This window comes from Delphinapterus leucas, chromosome X (assembly GCF_059928025.1).
Source record: "Delphinapterus leucas isolate spDelLeu-1000000601 "Yukka" chromosome X, BTC_Dleu_Yukka2, whole genome shotgun sequence".
Lineage (NCBI taxonomy): Eukaryota > Metazoa > Chordata > Mammalia > Artiodactyla > Monodontidae > Delphinapterus > Delphinapterus leucas.
In genome coordinates this window covers 81,307,365-81,332,475 of record NC_143150.1, presented here as the reverse complement: position 1 = coordinate 81,332,475, position 25,111 = coordinate 81,307,365, and the positions used below count along the sequence as shown (strand labels likewise).

The following is a 25,111-nucleotide window of genomic DNA, read 5'->3' as shown; positions in this document are numbered from 1 at the left end:
ATACCTCTCTCAAGTCAATGTACCCAACTCCTAGCTGATTCCCTGATCCTCCAGGGTAAGGCTTAGTCCTTGCTGACTAAGCTCTTCTGTGGCTATTTTTGCTTCCCTACTCTAGCTTGCTGGTGCCAACCAGCTGTGCTTACTTACCAGGCCTCCAGGGTGGAGCATTTAGGTCTTTCAACGCTGTCTAGGCAAACCTGGAGGCTATGAGGGTGGTTCTGTAGGGCTTCTCCCTGGGAATGGTAGAGATGCCATCGCTCTCCTATGAGTGATTGAATGTGTGTGTCTTTGGGTGTACGTGTGGCTCAGGATCATAGTAAGGCATTTGGGCTCCTTATAAGAGGTAGAATTCTACAAGATAATACTAGCTAACAACGCTTGGGATCACCTCCTGGAGGCCACACACTGGTATTCAGATGTTTACCTCTGATATTTACATCAGCTGTGTGAGGTAGGCATTTGAATTCAATTTTACAGGTGAGCAGACTCAGGTCACACAGCTAGTTGGTAGCAAAACAGTTTCAAATCACAGAGTCTAAAGCCCATGTTCTTTCCACTATTTTATGCTGCCTGCCAGTGTTGGAGACAGGACAGAGAATGTACTGGGGACTCCTCTAAAAGACGGAAGGTCCAATTATAAACTGCCCCGCAGGAAATACCACAGAACATGCTGGGCTCTGGAAAGGCTTCCCGGACCATGAGGATCTTTACGTTCCTTCAGTTCCTTATTTGGGTTAGAATGACCAGCATGGACCAGCCTCCCACAAACCCACACTGCAGAACTGGCAGCCTTTATCCCGCACCCATTCCAGTCTCCAGTTGTATACCCTGCAGGTTGATGGAGAATCCAGTCTGGTTGGAGAGGAGCATCTGCTGCTTGAAGTGTCTGGAGAATGGCTGTGGGTTGCATCCTCATGACCTTAGTGCTGATAACCCAAGACAAATCTGCCCCCAATTTTTTAAAGGGGGAAATCTATATAGCACCTATTCCCTGAAGAGTTTTTCCCTTAAGATACACATATCTTGCTCATAATACACCAGGCTTCAGCAGCCAGTCACCATGATGGCTTGGTAAGAACTGGTATCGAGACATAAATGACTACTGGAACTAAAAGAAAGTACAGTTAAAGCAGGCGTCAGACATCTTCATCAGCTCTTTCCAAGCCTTCAGAGTCACTGGTCAAGTGTGAAATGCACTCTGCTGCTTTGTGGGCGACTGAACCATTACAGCATACTTCCTGTTGGTGTTTATTGAAAGGGATCTTCTTATAGGCCACAATAGCATTTGCTCTATCTATCTAATCTATCTTTATCACACTCCCCCTTCCAAGCAGAGTTTAACAATACTGTAGTACCTAAAGTGGGGAATATACAAAATAAGGGACAGAATAATTTTAGAGGTAGTTTCTCCCCCAAATACTTAAGCAATTAAACCATAAGCTACGTCTTTTTGGTCCATAATCACTCCCCCCTTCTCCCCCCACCCCACCCCCCGCACTGCCCCTCTCCTTCACCCAGCCCCCGCTGTTGTTTTGGCAAATGGACATTTTAAGGCAGATGCTGCATGTATGAAGTTCTCATTGCGTGAGGAAATAGAGAAATACACTGTGGAGGGAAACGCAAGGATTGTTTAATACTGCAGGAGTGAGCTGGCTGGCTCAGCTCCCTATGTATGGGATGGGTGCTCACCCAGCAAAGCTGACGCATGGCCACCACAGCAACCATGCTTCATCGGAGTTCAGAAGCACCTTCTGTAGAGGAAGAAAGGCCCATGTTCCTCGTACTCAAAGCAGTGGACCCACAGTGGTTGGAAGCCCTGAAGCGACGCTAGGAGGGAGCCACCCGTCCACACTGCAGTGTCTCTTTCGGGCAACATGTTTACCTGGGGGGTGTCATTAGGACACATGCTCCTCAGCTCCTTCTGCCGATGGTTAGGGAAACCGCTGAGCATGGTGCTCCCCACACAGAGTAGGATATACCCCATGAGGTCTCGTTTGAGGGTGATGTCACACTTGTTAAGGCAGGACACTGTCTGGGTGTGGAGGCCCAGCTGCATGGACTTGATCAGAGAAGGCTTGAAGAACATCTCTGAGCAGAGGAACCTTTCCTGGCACAGGTATATCTCCTGCCCATCCGGCAGGGTGTACTGGATTGTATGCTCAGTAGCTGGAACTTTCTTCTCTTCAGTGGGGACCAGGGCCACAAAGCAGCATTTCTTCTTGATGTCCTCCACAATGCCCAGCTGGTCCTCAGTGAAGTGTTTCCCTGAATTGTTCATCAGGCCCATCAAGTAGGTTGTCAGGTCAGAACCCGCATAGTCCAGCCGTCCAGTGATGTTGGGCAAAGGATAGCCCTCGTAGATGGGAACTACATAGGACACACCGTGGCCGACCTCCACAACCAGGCCGGAGGTCCTCCTGTAAGAGTACACAGACAGGCGGGACTGGTAGGCGATATGCATTGCGGGAGTTTTGAAGGTCTCAAACAGCATTTCAGCATACTTCTGTCTATTTGTGTGTGGGCTCAGGGGTGGGTCTGAAACCAAGGCGGCGTGCTCCTCTGGGGCAATCTTCATCTCTTGATGGAAAAGATATTCCCAGATAGCCTGCACTGTATCCCAGTCCATGATGATGCCATGTCGCAGAAGATTAATTAGCTTGAGACAAACTTCTGGGTTGATAAGCTCGTGCCACACAAATGTCTCCTTGTGACTGTCCCCGGTTTTGGCCGTCTCCATGTAGGGTTTGCCCACTGTGGGTGAGATCATGTGGGTGGGCTTTGGCAGCCCGGCAAAGCCACATTTACAGTAGCCCGTGCCAAGGTCCACGACCACCGCTTTGGTCAACTCTAGCTTGGGCTTCTCATTGACCACAGGTGATTTTGTAGGTTCTTCTGGCTCTGAACGGTTGCGGCGAACCCACACTGCCTGCTTCGCTGGGCCGTCCTTTAACGAGGCAGTCTGGAGGACCCGTGTCTGCAGGGAGTCCTGTTCACCCGTTCTCTCGGAAGGCCAATCCCCTATGATTGCCGCCTGTGGAGCCCACACGCTCTCAAGAGCTGTTTTGCTCTCAGAAAGTTCCTCAATCCCACTGGCCTCAAGGCCTGAAAGGCTTAAGTCAGAGGGCAACCTGAGAATTTCCCCAGTGATGACACCACTGATTACGACATAATCCAGTGTCCCAGGGCTTTCTAGATACTGGGAACCTTTGTGTGGGTTTGTGTGGGAACCTAACCTCCTGTGTTAGGGTAGATTTGAAATAGTGTTTCTGAAGGGACTTACTTTTTACTAAATTTTGTAGTAAACCTGGTTTATCCAATCAATTAATATTCATTGAGTGCTTACTATGTGCAAGGCAGGCAGCAGTGAAAAAAAAAAGACAAAAATCTCTGCCCTTGTAGAGTTTACATTCTAATCAGTGGGGGTTGGGGAGAGGCAGACAATAACCAAAATAAATATATGTTAGAAGATGTTAATGGCAAAAGAGAAAAGCAAAGCAGGGAAGGCTGGGGAGAGGGTGGCTGTGTTAATGTGCCATGTAGTTTTCTCCCTGAGACAGTGACACTTGAGTGAGGACCTGAAGGAAGTGAGGGAGAGTGCCACGTGTATATCGGGGAGCAGCAGGTGCAGACGACTGTGGGTTAGAGCAGGGTCTGTAAACTCAGGCCTGCAGCCTGTTTTTCTTAATAACATTTTATTGGATCACAGCCACGCTCATTCGTTTACATGTTGTCTATGTCTGCTTTTGTGCTACAACATCAGAGTTGAGTCATTGCAATAAGTACTGTATGGCCTGCAAAGCTGAAAATGAGTATCGACTATCTGGCCCTTTGCAGAAAAAGTTTGCCTATTCCCAAGTTAGAGGATTCCAAGAAGACCAGTGTGGCTGCAGTGGAGACAGCAAGGAAAAGTAGAGATGGGAGAAGGGGTGGGGGAGGGAGAGCAGCTCACGTTAGGTCTCATAGGCCATTGCTAGGACTTTGGCTCTAACTCTGTGTGAAGTCAGAAAGCACTAGAGAATTTTGGGCAGAGAGTTGACACCATTTGATTTAGATTTTAGCAGGACCAATGGATGCTATGGTGACCGTGCCAAGCACTTCTGTCCCACCTATTTCTTAGGGCAACCTGCAGAGGAATTATTTTTGGACACATATTTGCACACATACTCCTCCTTTGTCCAGGTCATTGGGTTGACAATGAAATTAGACCCTACAGTCCCACTGATGAGAACACTGAGGCTCTCGGGTACATAGCTCACCCAAGGATGTCCAGCCAGCAGTGCCAAGTTCTGCTGACTGCGACTTCTTCCCAGGGGTGTCCCTTGATGGGACCCAACATGTGTCTCTGAGGCTGCTTGGCCACTGTATCACATGCCATCTCTGAAGCTGGGCCTGTTGGTGCTGACACCTGCTGCTCTCAAGGCGCCCAGGATCCATCCTTATGTTATGCAGCACCATGCTCTTAATAAGGAGGCAGTCACTACAATGGTGGGCTTTCTCCTTTAAGGAAGTTACTGGGGATGCTCTTTACTCCTTTTGGGGTATGAGAGAAGAAAAGGACCAAGTCTAGTTTCATGAGCCTTGTGACTATGTGATAGGGGCAGCTTCTTGGTTCAATGGGTAGAGGAGGAGATGGTATTGAACTTTGAAAGAAGAATAGGAAAGTACTTTTCTCTATGCCTGGCTGCCTGAGAAATAGCTTACTTACCTCTGCTTTTCAGCGGTTTGCACGGCCAACTTGGATTGTCTGACTTTATTTCAAGAGAACTTGTATGACAACCAAAGGTGTATTTAGTTTAGAATCATCCATTTTCCTTCTCCTCAACCCACCTCTTGATTTCTGAGAAATATGCAGCTGCTTAGCACATTTTTACTGCCCTGGAGTCCTGTAAGAGGCTCTACTAATTTCCTATTGAGGCTGTGACAAATTACCACAAATTTAATGGCTTAAAACACAAATTTATTATCCTGCAATTCTGGAGGTTAGAAGCCCACAGTCAGTCTTAGTGGGCTAAAATCAAGGTCTCAGCAGGGCCTCGTTCCTTCTGGAGGCTCTAAGGGATAATCCGTTTCCAGCTCCTAGATGCTGCCTACCTTCCTTGGCTTGTGGCCCCTTCCTTCATCTTCAAAGACCTCTCAGACTTCTGCTTCCATTGTCATATCTCCTTATCTGAACTTGACCCTCCTGTCTCCCTCTTCTTAAGAGAATTCTGATTACTTTGGGCCCACCTGGATAATCGAGGGTTGTTAATCTCCCCATTGCAAACTTCTTAGCTCGCATCTGCAAAGTCCCTTTTACCATGAAAGGTAACATATTCACAGGTTCCAGGGATTCAGATGTGGACATCTTTGGGGGACCATTATTCACCCTCTGTCACTCGACCTGTGCATCCCACTTCACTAAGACACTCAGAGCATGACATGCTCTGTTTCACAGGCTCCTCCCCCACTTCCCATGCTTGCTGTCCTTAGTGCTTTCTGTCATCATAAGTGGGAGAAGTGATGTGCTAGCTTAAGGCCAATCGCTCCATCTGTAAGGTCCATGGGCACAGGGACTGTCAGGGTCCATCCCCACATCCTTCAGGCTAAAGCCAATGGACCCATTTCACTCCTTTTACTTCACCTCTCAGGATTATGCATACTTGGATGCTGTCTCCTGATGGAAACCCTTTTCCCCTTAGCTTTCATGTCACCCTTTGTGACCCTTCTCTCTGGGTCAGCACACAGTGGTATCAATGACGGAAAGATATAAAGACTGTTGGCACACTGAACCCAAAACCTCCACTGCCTGGCACACGCAACCCTGCACACTTGTCACCAGCCATCTAAGGCGTATGTGGGCTCCTGGGGTCTCTGGTAAGGTCCCTCTAGGTAGAGACACTCTATGTTGCTCATACTTTCTTGGGCCGTATTTTCTTATGGGATAACACCTACTTTTGCTCCTCTGGCCCAAGACCAAAAATAACATGAGATGATCTTTCTGGAAAGCAACGCTGAGGCTCTCCCCTATCGTGGAGAAAGAAAACGTGAAAAAATTAGACCAAGAAACACATTTCTCCCTGAGGTGGTATCCTTGCTCCTAGTTTTGTTTTTTGGGACACCACCCACCCTTGACCTTTGGAGGAAAGGTGAACCAGGCCCCGTAGCTTTAGCAGCTATGGAGGGAAGAAAGAGAATCTAGTAAGGAAAAGGCCAGTGTACAACATTTCTTTTCACGAATGCAGATTCCTAGATCCCCCCCCACCTTACTGAATCTGAATGTTTCGAGCCTAGGACTGTTGAGACCTAGGAATCCAACTCTTCAATATGTTGACATTTGGGAAACTGAGTCAAGCTCCCAGCAAAGAAAAGAATTCCTTGTCAGACAGACAGTGAGCCTCATTCCCAAAGCTCAGCCCTCAGTGTGATAACCCCAATTCTAAGACTAACCAGTTCCCTTGAGGTGGAAGGGAAAGGAGCTGTCTTCAGAAGGTGGAGATACTCTGTTGAGGACTAAATCTAGATCATTTATCTTTCCCGAGCTCCATAATCCACAGCCTAGTGGCCTCCGGACATCTCTAAGTCAGCATGCCCCAAATGGAACTCATTGCCTTCCCCTGTATAACCACTCTTGCCCCTGTATCCTCTGTCTATATACGAGGAGCCCTACCATCCACCTAGATGCTCAAGCCTGAAACCTGGAGGCAGTGGATAGGGATCAAGCTGATGAGGGGATATAGCACTATGAAAATCAGATTCGACTAACATTTTGAGTAGTTTGCCCAAGCTCATACAGATTATAATAATGAAGCTATATTTGAACTCGGGTCCTCTGAGTCCAATTCCTTACTCCTCTTTCTATTCTGTACTGTCTTTCCATAAGGAGTGGAAGAAGAGGAGGCTTAGGGGGTCCACAAACATTGCCTTTAAATAGCTTAAGTGTTGTCACATGGAAGAATTAGCTTGCCTTGCACAACCTCAAAAGTAGACCCAAGACCAATTAATGGCTTCTTCAGAGAGGTACAGATGTCAATCCAATGTGAGGAAAAGTTTGTCCCTCACAGCTGTCCGTGCCAGATCAAGTGTTTAATCCTCAGGTTCTGTGATTTTGAGACACCACCAATGGAACTTGGTGGTGCTCATAACTGTAATCCTTATAAAGTTGTTGCCCACATAATCCAGTTCCCTAGTGCCATGTTCCAAGAAACAATTCAGCAAACAGAAATCCCCACGAGTTATTTATTAATGTTCTTGTATGTTCCACAGCAGTATTTCTTATGTCTTAACAATCCCTCTTTTCTTTCCTATCCACGTCACCTAATCCTTCAACTACTTCTGCCCTTATTAATTTTCCCAGAAAACTTCCTTAGCCCCAGTTGTTTCTCTTCCCCTCTTCCTCCTGTTTCTTTACCAAAGCCCTAATCTGTCTTTCTTTTTTAGAGCGGTGACAGTTTGGTACAGAGGACCCTATGGGAACCTAATGAATTTGTTTGTTCTGGATGACAGACCATCTTTGCTTGGGCAGAGGAAAGGGATTCATCCTTCCCTCTTCCTCACTCCCCACATCTAATCATCTAATGTAAACGCAATGCTAGAGGCTAGAGATGTCACAGGAGCCTATGTGAAAGGGTCTCAAATGTTAGACTAAAAGCTTGGATTGAATTGAGGACAGTTGAGAACCAACAAATTAGATTAGATTCTACCTTCTGAATTTCTTTAGAACCTGCCCCTTCCTTTTTTCCCACACTATCACAGCCCTAGCTTAGGCCACCTTCAAGCCTTACAAGAATTTCTTCAACATCCTCCTTTTAGATCTCAGAGCCTTGTCCCTCCATATTACAGCTAAACATGAATCATTCTAAGATTTTGTCCTGGAAACCAAATCTGACCACTCACCTGCTTAAAGGCTTCATTGGCTCCCCAGCTGTCGTCAGTTTAATCCAAGCCCTAACCTCTAGCATTTGAGATCCTCCCTAGTTGCTCCCATGACTGCCTTATCCTGATCTATTTTTCCAAACACCTCAACTACTGGAAGCTCTCCACCATGCCTCCCTCGAGTGTTTGCTCAGGCTGTGCTCTCTGCTCGGGATGGCTTTCCCTCCCCTTAGCTACCGGACAAATATCCACCTATCTTGCAGTACTCTACGTAGGCAGCACCTCTGTGAAGAACCTTCTGGCTCCCTCCCTCCTTTGTGCGCCTCCGTTCTCCCAATAGACGTACACCTGCAAACTCCTCTGCATCCATTCATCTTCTTCCCAACTAGACTGGGCACTGCTTGTGGCCAGGTTTCTTTCATCAGGGCCTACACACTCTTTTTTTTCTTTTAACATCTTTACTGGAGTATAATTGCTTTACAATGGTGTGTTAGTTTCTGCTTCACAACAAAATGAATCAGTTATATATATACATATGTTCCCATATCTCTTCCCATGTGCGTCTCCCTCCCTCCCACTCTCCCTATCCCACCCCTCCAGGTGGTCACAAAGCACCGAGCTGATCTTCCTGTGCTATGCGGCTGCTTCCCACTAGCTATCTCCCTTACGTTTGGTAGTGTATAAATGCCCATGCCCCTCTCTCGCTTTGTCACAGCTTACCCTTCCCCCTCCAAATATCCTCAAGTCCATTCTCTAGTAGGTCTGTGTCTTTATTCCTGTCTTACCCCTAGGTTCTTCATGACATTCTTTTTTCTTAAATTTCATATACATGTGTTAGCACACGGTATTTGTCTCTCTCTTTCTGACTTACTTCACTCTGTATGACAGACTCTAGGTCTATCCACCTCATTACAAATAGCTCAATTTCGTTTCTTTTAATGGCTGAGTAATATTCCATTGTATATATGTGCCACATCTTCTTCATCCATTCATCCGATGATGGGCACTTAGGTTGTTTCCATCTCCAGGCTATTGTAAATAGAGCTGCAATGAACATTTTGGTACATGACTCTTTTTGAATTTTGGTTTTCTCAGGGTATATGCCCAGTAGTGGGATTGCTGGGTCATATGGTAGTTCTACTTGTAGATTTTTAAGGAACCTCCATACTCTTCTCCACAGTGGCTGTATCAATTTACATTCCCACCAACAGTGCAAGAGAGTTCCCTTTTCTCCACACCCTCTCCGGCATTTATTGTTTCTAGATTTCTTGATGATGGCCATTCTCACCGGTGTGAGATGATATCTCATTGTAGTTTTGATTTGCATTTCTCTAATGATTATTGATGTTGAGCATACTTTCATGTGTTTGTTGGCAGTCTGTATATCTTCTTTGGAGAAATGTCTATGTAGGTCTTCTGCCCATTTTTGGATTGGGTTGTTTCTTTTTTTGTTATTAAGCTGCATGAGCTGCTTATAAATCTTGGAGATTAATCCTTTGTCAGTTGCTTCATTTGCAAATATTTTCTCCCATTCTGAGGGTTGTCTTTTGGTCTTGTTTATGGTTTCCTTTGCTGTGCAAAAGCTTTGAAGTTTCATTAGGTCCCATTTGTTTATTTTTGTTTTTAATTTCCATTTCCCTAGGAGGTGGGTCAAAAAGAATCCTGCTGTGATTTATGTCATAGAGATTTCTGCCTATGTTTTCCTCTAAGAGTTTGATAGTTTCTGGCCTTATATTTAGGTCTTTAATCCATTTTGAGCTTATTTTTCTGTATGGTGTTAGGGAGTGACCTAATCTCAGACTTTTACATGTAGCTGTCCAGTTTTCCCAGCACCACTTATTGAAGAGGCTGTCCTTTCTCCACTGTACATTCTGGCCTCCTTTATCAAAAAGATAAGGTGACCATATGTGCGTGGATTTATCTCTGGGCTTTCTATCCTGTTCCATTGATCTATATTCCTGGTTTTGTGCCAGTACCATGCTGTGTTGATTACTGTAGCTTTGTAGTATAGTCTGAAGTCAGGGAGCCTGATTCCTCCAGCTCCGTTTTTCGCTCTCAAGATTGCTTTGGGAGTCCCAGGGAAGATGGCGGAAGAGTAAGACGCGGAGATCACCTTCCTCCCCACGGATACACCAGAAATACATCTACACGTGGAACAACTCCTACAGAACACCTACTGAAGGCTGGCAGAAGACCTCAGACCTCCCAAAAGGCAGGAAACTCCCCACCTACCTGGGTAGGGCAAAAGAAAAAACAGAGACAAAAGAATAAGGATGGCACCTGCACCAGTGGGAGGGAGCTGTGAAGGAGGAAAAGTTTCCACACACTAGGAAGCCCCTCCACGGGCGGAGACTGTGGGAGGCGGATGGGGGAGCTTCGGGACCGTGGAGTAGTGCACAGCGATGGGTGCGGAGGGCAAAGCGGGGAGATTCCCGCACAGAGGATCGGTGCCGACCGGCACTCACCAGCCCGAGAGGCTTGTCTGCTCACCCGCCGGGGTGGGCGGGGCTGTGAGTTGAGGCTCGGGTTTCGGTTTTGGACGGACCGCAGGGAGAGGACTGGGGTTGGCGGCTTGAACATAGCCTGAAGGGGTTAGTGCACCACGACTAGCCGGGAGGGAGTTCGGGGAAAAGCCTTCACCTGCCGAAGAGGCAAGAGACTTTTTCTTCCCTCTTTGTTTCCTGGTGCGGGAGGAGAGGGGTGTAAGAGAGCTGCTTAAAGGAACTCCAGAGACGGGCGCGAGCCGCGGCTAAAAACGCAGACCCCAGAGACGGGCGGGAGACGCTAAGGCTGCTGCTGCCACCACCAAGGGGCCTGTGTGCGAGCACAGGTCACTCTCCACACCCCTCTTCCGCGGAGCCTGTGCAGCCCGCCACTGCCAGGTTCCCGGGATCCAGGGACAACTTCCCCGGGAGAACGCACGGCGGGCCTCAGGCTGGTGCAACGTCACGCCGGCCTCTGCCGCAACGTCACGCCGCCTCTGACGACGCAGGCCCGCCATGCACGCAGTGCCCCTCCTTCCCCCGCCCCACCCCCGGCCTGAGTGAGCCGGAGCCCCCGAATTAGCGGCTCCTTTAACGCCGTCCTGTCTGAGCAAAAAACAGACGCCCTCCAGCGACCTACACGCAGAGGCAGGGCCAAATACAAAGCTGAGCTCCTGTGAGCTGTGAGAACAAAGAAGAGAAAGGGAAATCTCTCCCAGCAGCCTCAGAAGCAGCGGATTAAAGCTCCACAATCAACTTGATATACCCTGCATCTGTGGAATACCTGAATAGACAAGGAATGATCCCAAATTGAAGAGGTGGAATTTAGGAGCGAGATCTATGATTTTTTTCCCTTTTCCTCTTTTTGTGAATGTGTATGTGTATGCTTCTGTGTGAGATCTTGTCTGTATACTCTTGCTTCCACCACTTGTCCTAGGGCTCTATCCGTCCATGGATTTTTTAAAAAATATTTTTTCTTAATAATTAATTTTAATTGTAATAACTTTATTATACTTTACCTTCGTTCTTTCTTTCTTTCCTTCCTTCCTTCCCTCCTTTAGACAACGAATCAGCCCAAATTGAGGAGGTGGTCTCTGAGAGCAAGATTTATGATTTTTCCCCCTTTACCTCTTTTTGTGAAGGTGTATGTGTATGCTTCTGTGTAAGATTTTCTCTGTATAGCTTTGCTTCCAACATTTGTCCTAAGGTTCTATCCGTCCCTTATTTTTTTTTCTAAATATTTTTAATTCAATAACTATATTATACTTTATTTTATTTTTACTGTATCTTCTTTCTTTCTGTCTTTTTTCCTTCTTTCCCTCCTTCCTTCCTTCCTTCCTTCCTCCCTCCCTCCCTCCCTCCCTCCCTCCTTTCTTTCCTTCTTTGCTTCTTTCTTCCTTCCTTCCTTTCCTCCTTTCCTTCTCTCTTTCCTCATACTTCTACTAATTCTCTCTACTTTTTCTCCCTTTTATTCTGAGCCGTGTGGATGAAAGGCTCTTGGTGCTCCAGCCAGGAGTCAGGGCTCTGCCTCTGAGGTAGGAGAGCCAACTTCAGGACACTGGTCAACAAGAGACCTCCCAGCTCCACATAATATTAAACGGCGGAAATCTCCCAGAGACCTCCGTCATAACACCAGCACCCAGCTTCACTCAACGACCAGCAAGCCACAGTGCTGGACAACCTACGCCAAACAACTAGCAAAACAGGAACACAACCCCACCCATTAGCAGAGAGGCTGCCTAAAATCATAATAAGTCCACAGACACCCCAAAACACACCACCAGACGTGGACCTGCCCACGAGAGAGACAAGATCCAGCCTCATCCACCACAACACAGGCACTAGTCCCCTCCACCAGGAAGCCTACACAACCCACTGAAACAACCTTAGCCACTGGAGACAGACATCAAAAACAACGGGAACTATGAACGCGCAGCCTGCAAAAAGGAGACCCCAAACACAGTAAGATAAGCAAAATGAGAAGACAGAAAAACACACAGCAGAAGAAGGAGCAAGATAAAAATGCACCAGACCTAACAAATGAAGAGGAAATAGGCAGTCTACCTGAAAAAGAATTCAGAATAATGATAGTAAGGATGATCCAAAATCGTGGAAGTAGAATGGACAAAATGCAAGAAACCGTTAACAAGACCTAGAAGAAATAAAGATGAAACAAGCAACGATGAACAACGCAATAAATGAAATTAAAAGTACTCTAGATGGGATCAATAGCAGAATAACTGAGGCAGAAGAACGGATAAGTGACCTGGAAGATAAAATAGTGGAAATAACTACTGCACAGCAGAATAAAGAAAAAAGAATGAAAAGAACTGAGGACAGTCTCAGAGACCTCTGGGACAACATTAAACGCACCAACATTCGAATTATAGGGGTTCCAGAAGAAGAAGAGAAAAAGAAAGGGACTGAGAAAATATTTGAAGAGATTATAGTTGAAAACTTCCCTAATATGGGAAAGGAAATAGTTAATCAAGTCCAGGAAGCACAGAGAGTCCCATACAGGATAAATACAAGGAGAAATACGCCAAGACACATATTAATCAAACTGTCAAAAATTAAATACAAAGAAAGCATATTAAAAGCAGCAAGGGAAAAACAACAAATAACACACAAGGGAATCCCCATAAGGTTAACAGCTGATCTCTCAGCAGAAACCCTACAAGCCAGAAGGGAGTGGCAGGACATACTGAAAGTGAGGAAGGAGAAAAACCTGCAACCAAGACTACTCTACCCAGCAAGGAAATCATTCAGATTTGATGGAGAAATTAAAACCTTTACAGACAAGCAAAAGCTGAGAGAATTCAGCACCACCAAACCAGCTTTACAACAAATGCTAAAGGAACTTCTCTAGACAAGGAACACAAGAGAAGGAAAAGACCTATAATAACGAACCCAAAACAATACAGAAAATGGGAATAGGAACACACATATCGATAATTACCTTAAATGTAAATGGACTAAACGCTCCCACCAAAAGACACAGATTGGCTGAATGGATACAAAAACAAGACCCTTATATATGCTGTCTACAAGAAACCCACTTCAGACCTAGAGACACATACAGACTGAAAGTAAGGGGATGGAAAAAGATATTCCATGCAAATGGAAACCAAAAGAAAGCTGGAGTAGCAATTCTCATATCAGACAAAATAGACTTTAAAATAAGGACTATTAAAAGAGACAAAGAAGGACACTACATAATGATCAAGGGATCGATCCAAGAAGAAGATATAACAATTGTAAATATTTATGCACCCAACATAGGAGCACCTCAATACATAAGGCAAATACTAACAGCCATAAAAGGGGAGATCGACAGTAACACATTCATAGTAGGGGAATTTAACACCCCACTTTCACCCATGGACAGATCATCCAAAATGAAAATACATAAGGAAACACAAGCTTTAAATGATACATTAAACAAGATGGACTTAATTGATATTTATAGGACACTCCATCCAAAAACAACAGAATACACATTTTTCTCAAGTGCTCATGGAACAATCTCCAGGATACATCATATCTTGGGTCACAAATCAAGCCTTGGTAAATTTAAGAAAATTCAAATTGTATCAAGTATCTTTTCTGACCACAACGCCATGAGACTAGATATCAATTACAGGAAAAAATCTGTAAAAAATACAAACACATGGAGGCTAAACAATACACTACTTAATAATGAAGTGATCACTGAAGAAATCAAAGAGGAAATTAAAAAACACCTAGAAACAAATGACAATGGAGACACAACGACCCAAAACCTATGGGATGCAGCAAAAGCAGTTCTAAGGGGGAAGTTTATAGCAATAAAAGCCCTCCTTAAGAAGCAGGAAACATCTCGAATAAACAACCTAACCTTGCACCTAAAGCAAATAGAGAAAGAAGAACAAAAAAACCCCAAAGCTAGCAGAAGGAAAGAAATCATAAAAATCAGATCAGAAATAAATGAAAAAGAAATGAAGGAAACGATAGCAAACATCAATACAACTAAAAGCTGGTTCTTTGAGAAGATAGACAAAATAGATAAACCACTAGCCAGACTCATCAAGAAAAAAAGGGAGAAGACTCAAATCAATAGAATTAGAAATGAAAAAGGAGAAGTAACAACTGACACTGCAGAAATAGAAAAAATCATGAGACATTACTACAAGCAACTCTATGCCAATAAAATGGACAATCTGGAAGAAATGGACAAATTCTTAGAAATGCACAACCTGCCAAGACTGAATCAGGAAGAAATAGAAAATATGAACAGACCAATCAAAAGCACTAAAATTGAAACTGTGATTAAAAATCTTCCAACAAACAAAAGCCCAGGACCAGATGGCTTCACAGGTGAATTCTATCAAACGTTTAGAGAAGAGCTAACACCTATCCTTCTCGAACTCTTCCAAAATATAGCAGAGGGAGGAACACTCCCAAATTCCTTCTACGAGGCCACCATCACCTTGATACCAAAACCAGACAAGGATGTCACAAAGAAAGAAAACTACAGGCCAATATCACTGATGAACATAGATGCAAAAATCCTCAACAAAATACTAGCAAACAGAATCCAACAGCACATTAAAAGGATCATACACCATGATCAAGTGGGGTTTATTCCAGGAATGCAAGGATTCTTCAATATACGCAAATCTATCAATGTGATAAACCATATTAACAAATTGAAGGAGAAAAACCATATGATCATCTCAATAGATGCAGAGAAAGCTTTTGACAAAACTCAACACCATTTATGATAAAAACCCTGCAGAAAGTAGGCATAGAGGGAACTTTCCTCAACAGTATAAAGGCCATATATGACAAGCCCACAGCAAACATCATCCTCAATGGTGAAAAACTGAAAGCATTTCCACTAAGATCAGGAACAAGACAAGGTTGCCCACTCTCACCACTCTTATTCAACATAGTTTTGGAAGTTTTAGCCACAGCAATCAGAGAAGAAAAGGAAATAAAAGGAATCCAAATCGGAAAAGAAGAAGTAAAGCTGTCACTGCAGATGACATGATACTATACACAGAGAATCCTAAAGATGCTACCAGAAAACTACTAGAGCTAATCAATGAATTTGGTAAAGTAGCAGGATACAAAATTAATGCACAGAAATCTCTGGCATTCCTATATACTAATGATGAAAAATCTGAAAGTGAAATCAAGAAAACACTCCCATTTACCATTGCAACAAAAAGAATAAAATATCTAGGAATAAATCTACCTAAGGAGACGAAAGACCTGTATGCAGAAAATTATAAGACACTGATGAAAGAAATTAAAGATGATACAAATAGATGGAGAGATATACCATGTTCTTGGATGGGAAGAATCAACATTGTGAAAATGACTCTACTACCCAAAGTAATCTACAGGTTCAATGCAATCCCTATTAAACTACCACTGGCATTTTTCACAGAACTAGAACAAAAAATTTCGCAATTTGTATGGAAACACAAAAGACCCCGAATAGCCAAAGCAATCTTGAGAACGAAAAAAGGAGCTGGAGGAATCAGGCTCCCTGACTTCAGACTGTACTACAAAGCTACAGTAATCAAGACAGTATGGTACTGGCACAAAAACAGAAAGATAGATCAATGGAACAGGATAGAAAGCCCAGAGATAAACCCACGCACCTATGGACACCTTATCTTTGATAAAGGTGGCAGGAATGTACAGTGGAGAAAGGACAGCCTCTTCAATAAATGGTGCTGGGAAAACTGGACAGGTACATGTAAAAGTATGAGATTAGATCACTCCCTAACACCATACACAAAAATAAGCTCAAAATGGATTAAAGACCTAAATGTAAGGCCAGAACCTATCAAACTCTTAGAGGAAAACATAGGCAGAACACTCTATGACATAAATCACAGCAAGATCCTTTCTGACCCACCTCCTAGAGTAATGGAAATAAAAACAAAAATAAACAAATGGGACCTAATGAAACGTCAAAGCTTTTGCACTGCAAAGGAAACCATAATCAAGACCAAAAGACAACCCTCAGAATGGGAGAAAATATTTGCAAATGAAGCAACTGACAAAGGATTAATCTCCAAAATTTACAAGCAGCTCATGCAGCTCAATAACAAAAACACAAACAACCCAATCCAAAAATGGGCAGAAGACCTAAATAGACATTTCTCCACAGAAGATATACAGAATGCCAACAAACACAAGAAAGAATGCTCAATATCATTAATCATTAGAGAAATGCAAATCAAAACTACAATGAGATATCATCTCACACCAGTCAGAATGGCCATCATCAAAAAATCTAGAAACAATAGATGCTGGAGAGGGTGTGGAGAAAAGGGAACACTGTTGCACTGCTGGTGGGAATGTGAATTGGTTCAGCCACTATGGAGAACAGTATGGAGATTCCTTAAGAAACTACAAATAGAATTACCATATGACCCAGCAATCCCACTACTGGGCATATACACTGAGAAAACCAAAATTCAAAAAGAGTCATGTACCAAAATGTTCATTGCAGCTCTATTTACAAAAGCCCGGAGATGGAAACAACCTAAGCCCCCATCATCGGATGAATGGATAAAGAAGATGTGGCACATATATACAATGGAATATTACTCAGCCTTAAAAAGAAATAAAATTGAGCTATTTGTAATGAGATTGATAGACCTAGAGTCTGTCATACAGAGTGAAGTAAGTCAGAAAGAAAAAGACAAATACCGTGTTCTAACACATATATATGGAATTTAAGGAAAAAAATGTCATAAAGAACCTAGGGGTAAGACAGGAATAAAGACGCAGACCTACTGGAGAACGGACTTGAGAATGTGGGGAGGGGGAAGGGTGAGCTTTGACAGGGCGAGAGAAAGTCATGGACATATACACACTAACAAACGTAGTAAGGTAGATAGCTAGGGGGAAGCAGCCGCAAGGCACAGGGATATTAACTCGGTGCTTTGTGACAGCCTGGAGGGGTGGGATAGGGAGAGTGGGAGGGAGGGAGACGCAAGAGGGAAGACATATGGGAACATTTGTATATGTATAACTGATTCACTTTGTTATAAAGCAGAAACTACCACACCATTGTAAAGCAATTATACCCCAATAAAGATGTTTAAAATATATATATAAAAACATTGCTTTGGCTATTCGGGGTCTTCTGTGTTTCCATACAAATTGTGAAATTTTTTGTTCTAGTTCTGTGAAAAATGCCAGTGGTAGTTTGATAGGGATTGCATTGAATCTATAGATTGCTTTGGGTAGTAGAGTCATTTTCACAATGTTGATTCTTCCAATCCAAGAACATGGTATATCTCTCCATCTATTTGTATCATCTTTAATTTCTTTCATCAGTGTCTTATAATTTTCTGCATACAGGTCTTTTGTCTCCTTAGGTAGGTTTATTCCTACATATTTTATTTTTTTTGTTGCAATGGTAAATGGGAGTGTTTTCTTGATTTCACTTTCAGATTTTTCATCATTAGTGTATAGGAATGCCAGAGATTTCTGTGCATTAATTTTGTATCCTGCTACTTTACCAAGTTCATTGATTAGCTCTAGTAGTTTTCTGGTAGCATCTTTAGGATTCTCTATGTATAGTATCATGTCATCTGCAAATAGTGACAGCTTTACTTCTTCTTTTCCAGCTTGGATTCCTTTTATTTCCTTTTCTTCTCTGATTGCTGTGGCTAAAACTTCCAAAATTATGTTGAATAAGAGTGGTGAGATTGGGCAGCCTTGTCTTGTTCCTCATCTTAGTAGAAATGCTTTCAGTTTTTCACCATTGAGGACGATGTTGGCTGTGGGTTTTTCATATATGGCCTTTATTATGTTGAGGAAAGTTCCCTCTATGCCTACTTTGTGCAGGGCTTTTATCATAAATAGGTGTTGAATTTTGTCGAAAGCTTTCTCTGCATCAATTGAGATGATCATATAGTTTTTCTCCTTCAATTTGTTAATATGATGTATCACGTTGATTGATTTGCGTATATTGACGAATCCTTGCATTCCTGGAATAAACCCCACTTGGTCATGGTGTATGATCCGTTTAATGTGCTGTTGCATTCTGTTTGCTAGTATTTTGTTGAGGATTTTTGCATGTATGTTCATCAGTGATATTGGCCTGTAGTTTTCTTTCTTTGTGACATCCATGTGTGGTTTTGGTATCAGGGTCATGGTGGCCTCGTAGAATGAGTTTGGGAGTGTTCCTCCCTCTGCTATATTTTGGAAGAGTTTGAGAAGGATAGGTGTTAGCTCTTCTCTAAATGTTTGATAGAATTCGCCTGTGAAGCCATCTGGTCCTGGGCTTTTGTTTGTCGGAAGATTTTTAATCACAGTTTCAATTTCAGTGCTTTTGATTGGTCTGTTCATATTTTCTATTTCTTCCTGATTCAGTCTTGGCAGGTTGTGCCTTTCTAAGAATTCGTCCATTTCTTCCAGGTTGTCCATTTTATTGGCATAGAGTAGCTTGTAGTAATCTCTCATGATCCTTTGTGTTTCTGCAGTGTCAGTTGTTACTTCTCCTTTTTCATTTCTAATTCTATTGATTTGAGTCTTCTCCCTTTTTCTCTTGATGAGTCCGGCTAATGGTTTATCAAGTTTGTTTATCTTCTCAAAGAACCAGCTTTTAGTTTTATTGATGTTTGCTATCGTTTCCTTCATTTCTTTTTCATTTATTTCTGATCTGATTTTTATGATTTCTTTCCTTCTGCTAGCTTTGGGGTTTTTTTGTTCTTCTTTCTCTAGTTGCTTTAGGTGCAAGGTTAGGTTGTTTATTCGAGATGTTTCCTGTTTCTTAAGGTAGGATTGTATTGCTATAAACTTCCCTCTTAGAACTGCTTTTGGTGCATCCCATAGATTTTGGGTCGTCGTGTCTCCATTGTCATGTGTTTCTAGGTATTTTTTGATTTCCTCTTTGATTTCTTCAGTGATCACTTCGTTATTAAGTAGTGTATTGTTTAGCCTCCATGTGTTTGTATTTTTTACAGATCTTTACCTGTATTTGATATCTAGTCTCATAGCATTGTGGTCGGAAAAGATACTTGATACAATTTCAATTTTCTTAAATTTACCAAGGCTTGATTTGTGAGCCAAGATATGACCTTTCCTGGAGAATGTTCCATGATCACTATAGAAAAATGTGTATTCTGTTGTTTTTGGATGGAGTGTCCTATAAATATCAATTAAGTCCATCTTGTTTAATGTATCATTTAAAGCTTGTGTTTCCTTATTTACTTTCATTTTGGATGATCTGTCCATTGGTGAAAGTGGGGTGTTAAAGTCCCCTACTATGAATGTGTTACTGTCGATCTCCCCTTTTACGGTGTTAGTATTTTCCTTATGTATTGAGGTGCTCCTATGTTGGGTCCATAAATATTTACTATTGTTATATCTTCTTCTTGGATCGATCCCTTGATCATTATGTAGTGTCCTTCTTTGTCTCTTCTAATAGTCTTTATTTTAAAGTCTATTTTTTCTGATATGAGAATTGCTACTCCAGCTTTCTTTTGGTTTCCATTTGCATGGAATATCTTTTTGCATCCCCTTAATTTCAGCCGGTATGTGTCTCTAGGTCTGAAGTGGGTCTCTTGTAGACAGCAAATATATGGGTCTTGTTTTTGTATCCATCCAGCCAATCTGTGTCTTTTGGTGGGAGCATTTAGTCCATTTACATTTAAGGTAATTATCGATATGTATGTTCCTATTCCCATATTCTTAATTGTTTTGGGTTCGTTATTGTAGGTCGTTTTCTTCTCTTGTGTTTCATGCCTAGAGAAGTTCCTTTAGCAGTTGTTGTAGAGCTGGTTTGGTGGTGGTGAACTGTCTCAGCTTTTGCTTGTCTGTAAAGGTTTTAATTTCTCCATCAAATCTGAATGAGATCCTTGCTGGTTAGAGTAATCTTGCTTGCAGATTTTCCTCCTTCATCACTTTCCATATGTCCTGCTGTTCCCTTCTGGCTTGCAGAGTTTCTGCTGAGAGATCAGCTGTTAACCTTACGGGTATTCCCTTGTGTGTTATTTGTTGTTTTTCCCTTGCTGCTTTTAATATGTTTTCTTTGTATTTCATTTTTGACAGTTTGATTAATATGTGTCTTGGCATATTTCTCCTTGGATTTATCCTGTATGGGACTCTCTGTGCTTCCTGGACTTGATTAACTATTTCCTTTCCCATATTAGGGAAGTTTTCAACTATAATCTCTTCAAATATTTTCTCAGTCCCTTTCTTTTTCCCTTCTTCTTTTGGAACCCCTATAATTCGAATGTTGGTGCGTTTAATGTTGTCCCAGTGGTCTCTGAGACTGTCCTCAGTTCTTCTCATTCTTTTTTCTTTATTCTGCACTGCAGTAGTTATTTCCACTACTTTATCTTCCAGGTCACTTATCCGTTCTTCTGCCTCAGTTATTCTGCTATTGATCCCATCTAGAGTATCTTTCATTTCATTTATTGTGTTGTTCATCATTGTTTGTTTCATCTTTAGCTCTTCTAGGTCCTTGTTAAATGTTTCTTGCATTTTGTCTATTCTATTTCCAAGATTTTGGATCATCTTTACTATGATTGTTCTGAATTCTTTTTCAGGTAGACTGCCTATTTCCTCTTCATTTGTTAGGTCTGGTGGGTTTTTATCTTGCTCCTTCATCTGCTGTGTGTTCTTCTGTCTTCTCATTTTGCTTATCTTACTGTGTTTGGGGTCTCCTTTTTGCAGGCTGCATGTTTGTAGTTCCATTTGTTTTTGGTGTCTGTTCCCAGTGGCTAAGATTGGTTCAGTGGGTTGTGTAGGCTTCCTGGTGGAGGGGACTAGTGCCTGTGTTCTGGTGGATGAGGCTGGATCTTGTCTTTCTGGTGGGCAGGTCCACGTCTGGTGGTGTGTTTTCGGGTGCCTGTCGACTTATTATGATTTGGGGCAGCCTCTCTACTAATGGATGGGGTTGTGTTTCTGTCTTGCTAGTTTTTCGGCATAGGATGTCCAGCACTGTAGCTTGCTGGTCGTTGAGTGAAGCTGGGTGCTGGTGTTGATATGGAGATCTCTGGGAGATTTTCTCCGTTTGATATTCTGTGCAGCTGGGAGGTCTCTTGTGGACCAATGTCCTGATGTTGGCTCTCCCACCTCAGAGGCACAGCACTGACTCCTGGCTGCAGTGTCAAGAGCCTTTCATCCACATGGCTCAGAAGAAAAGGGAGAAAAAGTAGAAAGTGAGAATTAGTAGAAGTAGAAAGAAAGAAAGAATAAAAGGAAGAAAGAAGGGAGGGACAATGGGAGGGAGGAAGGAAGGAAGGAAGGAAGGAAGGAAAAAAGAAAGAAGGAAGATAAAGTAAAATAAAATAAAGTAACATAAAATATAATAAAGTTATTGAAATAAAAAATAATTATTAAGAGAAAAAAAACAAAAAACATAAAAACGGATGGTTAGAACCCTGGGACCAATGGTGGAAGCAAAGTTCTACAGACAAAATCTCACACAGAAGCATACACATACACACTCACAAAAAGAGGAAAAGGGGAAAAAATCATAAATCTTGCAATCAAAGTCCACTTCCTCAATTTGGGATGATTTGTTTTCTAAAGGAGGGAAGGAAGGAAAGAAAGAACAAAGATAAAATAAAATAAAATAATAAAAATAAAAATAATTATTAAGAAAAAAATTTATAAAAAACAAAAACAAAAAACGGACGGATAGAACCCTCGGACAAATGGTGGAAGCAAAGCTATACTGACAAAATCTCACCCAGAAGCATACACATACACACTCACAAAAAAAGGAAAAGGGGAAAAATTATAAATCTTGCTCTCAAAGTCCACCTCCTTAATTTGGGATGATTCATTGTCTATTCATGTATTCCACAGATGCAGGGTACATCAAGTTGATTGTGGAGCTTTAATCCGCTGCTTCTGAGCCTGCTGGGAGAGATTTCCCTTTCTCTTCTTTGTTCGCACAGCTCCCAGGGGCTCAGCTTTGGATTTGGCCCCGCCTCTGCGTGTAGGTCGCTGCAGGACGTCTGTTCTTCGTTCAGACAGGACGGGGTTAAAGGAGCCGCTGATGCGGGGGCTCTGGCTCACTCAGGCCGGGGGGAGGGAAGATCACGGACTGCAGGGCGAGCCTGCGGCAGCAGAGGCCAGCATGACATTGCACAAGCCTGTTCGCACACAGGCTTCTTGGTGGTGGCGGCAGCAGCCTTGGCGTCTCTCATGCCTGTCTCTGGGGTCCGCGCTTTTATCCACGGCTCACGCCCATCTCTGGAGCTCCTTTAAGCAGCGTTCTTAATCCCCTCTCCTCGCGCACCAGGAACCAAAGAGGGAAGAAAAAGCCTCTTGCCTCTTCGGCAGGTCCAGACTTTTCCCCGGACTCCCTCCCAACCAGCCGTGGCGCACTAACCCCCTGCAGGCTGTGTTCACGCCACCAACCCCAGTCCTCTCCCTGCGCTCCGACCGAAGCCCGAGCCTCAGCTCCCAGCCCCGCCCGCTCCGGCGGGTGAGCAGACAAGCCTCTCGGGCTGGTTAGTGCCGGTCAGCACCGATCCTCTGTGCGGGAATCTCTCCGCTTTGCCCTCTGCACCCCTGTTGCTGTGCTCTCCTCTGCGGCCCCGAAGCTCCCCCCCCTCCGCCACCCGCAGTCTCCGCCCGGGAAGGGGTTTCCTAGTGTGTGGAAACCTTTCTTCCTTCACAGCTCCCTCCCACTGGTGCAGGTCCCGTCCCTATCCTTTTGTCTCTGTTTATTCTTTTTTCTTTTGCCCTACCCAGGTACGTGGGGGGTTTCTTGCCTTTTGGGAGGTCTGAGGTCTTCTGCCAGCGTTCAGTAGGTGTTCTGTAGTAGTTGTTCCACGTGTAGATGTATTTCTGGTGTATCTGTGGGGAGGAAGGTGATCTCCGCGTCTTACTCTTCTACCATCTTCCCCTCTAGCCGTAGTTACCGCCTACACACTCTTTAAGGTGACCTGGTACATTGGATTTGGAGGAACTTGGGTTAAAGTACAAACACTCCAAGAGCTGTTTTCTCTTGGGCAAGTCATTTGCATTCTGAGCCTTGATTTCCTTAGCTCTGCCTACCTCCCAAGATTCTGTGAAGTGTCATGTGAGGTGCCTGCTACAGTGTTTGGCTTACTGTAGGGGCTCAAGTATTTATCACCCTCTTGGCCAAGAAGCTGAGGAGGAAGAGGTGTTCAGCTAGTGAACGGGGGATTAGGAGTGAGGATATAAGGAGAGGGAGCAGAAACCTCTGAGACCCAAGTGTGGTTGGACTTCTAAAACTGTGCTGGCCACCTGCTCTGTCTGGGAGCAAAGTCGAGTTATGCCGATGGAGGTGGGGGTGATAGATCAAGGGCCTGCCAAGGCCAAGCCCTCCCTGGGCTGCCAGAATGGACTAGCCCGTGGTGACATCACAATCCTGAGGGGTTGCCAAGGCACTGCTGGAGGTGGACCCTCTTATTTCTCCCCACGGAGCTCTAGGATGTGGATGTGAGAAAAGTGAGCAAGGAAGGCAAATGGAGACAAGGAACAGCCCTAGCCCCAAGACCATGGGCACGGCTCAGGGGGACCCTGGAGAGGCAGGCACGCTGCCAGGTCCTGACGCTGGCATCCGGGACACAAGTTCATCCACTCAGCTGAAGATGAAGCCCAAGAAGGTGCGTAATATCAAGGCACTCATCATTGACCTGGGCTCCCAGTACTGTAAGTGTGGCTATGTGGGCGAGCCGAGCCCGACCTACTTCATCTCCTCCACTGTGGGCAAGCTCTGCTCTGAGGCGGCTGACGCCTGTGACACCCACAAGCAGACCTACATGGGCCACGAGCTGCTCAACATGGAGGTGCCTCTGAAGCTGATTTATCCGCTAAAATACGGCATCGTTGTGGACTGGGACTGTGTCCAGAACATCTGGGAGTACATCTTCCACACGGCCATGAAGATCCTCCCCGAGGAGCATGCCGTGCTGGTCTCCGACCCCCTGCTCAGCCCCACCAGCAACTGTGAGAAGTATGCAGAGCTCATGTTCAAGACCTTTGGCATCCCTGCCATGCACGTGACCTCCCAGTCGTTGCTGTCCATCTACTCCTATGGCAAGACCTCTGGGCTGGTGGTGGAGAGTGGGCACGGTGTCTCACATGTGGTGCCCATCTCCGAGGGCGATGTGCTGCCAGGCCTGACAAGTCGTGCCGACTATGCCGGCAGTGACCTCACCAACTACCTGCTGCAGCTGCTCAATGAGGCCAGCCACAAGTTCACGGACGACCACCTGCACATCATCGAGCACATCAAGAAGAAGTGCTGCTACTCGGCACTCAAGCCAGCGGAGGAGCTTGGCCTGTGCCTGGAGGATCTGCGTGTGGACTATGAGCTCCCCAACGGCAAGCTCATCACCATCGGTCAGTAGCGCTTTCCATTCACCGAGATGCTCTTCAAGCCCACCTTGGTGGGCAGCAACCAGCCTGGTCTCCCCAAGCTCATGGCCGCCTGCCTGAACCACTGCCAGGAGGCGGGCTTCAAGGAGGAGATGGCAGCCAACCCGCTGCTGTGTGGCAGCTGCACCATGCTGGACGGCTTCCCAGAGTGCTTCCAGAGGGAGCTGAGTTTCCCCTGCCCCGGGGACAGCCCCACAGTGGCTGCTGCTCCCGAGAGCAAGACCTCCGTGTGGACCGGCGGCTCCATCCTGGCCTCCCTGCAGGCCATCCAGCAGCTTTGGGTCAGCAAGGAAGAGTTTGAGGAGCGGGACAGGGCAGCTATCTGCAGCAAGGGCTGAGCAGTGGTGTCCCTACAGTCCAGGCCTGTGTGCAGGCAGCCACAGGCCACTCTATAC

The 25,111-nt window shown here is 44.4% G+C and overlaps 2 protein-coding genes across 2 annotated transcripts; one reads left to right on the top strand and one right to left on the bottom strand.

Annotated features, from left to right (window-relative positions):
- Positions 1-1,738: 1,738 nt before the first annotated feature.
- On the bottom strand, positions 1,739-23,683 carry LOC149744312 (actin-like protein 7A; the record flags this gene model as incomplete). Its single annotated transcript, XM_089904467.1, is given in 3 exon segments — positions 1,739-3,110; positions 23,534-23,617; positions 23,619-23,683. Coding segments are annotated over 3 exon segments (1,521 nt in total), but the record flags the coding sequence as incomplete, so codon positions are not given.
- On the top strand, positions 23,486-25,055 carry LOC111170906 (actin-like protein 7B). Its single transcript, XM_022566528.2, is given in 1 exon segment — positions 23,486-25,055. A coding segment is annotated over 1 exon segment (1,254 nt). The 5' UTR covers positions 23,486-23,800; the 3' UTR covers position 25,055.
- The last annotated feature ends 56 nt before the right edge of the window (positions 25,056-25,111 follow it).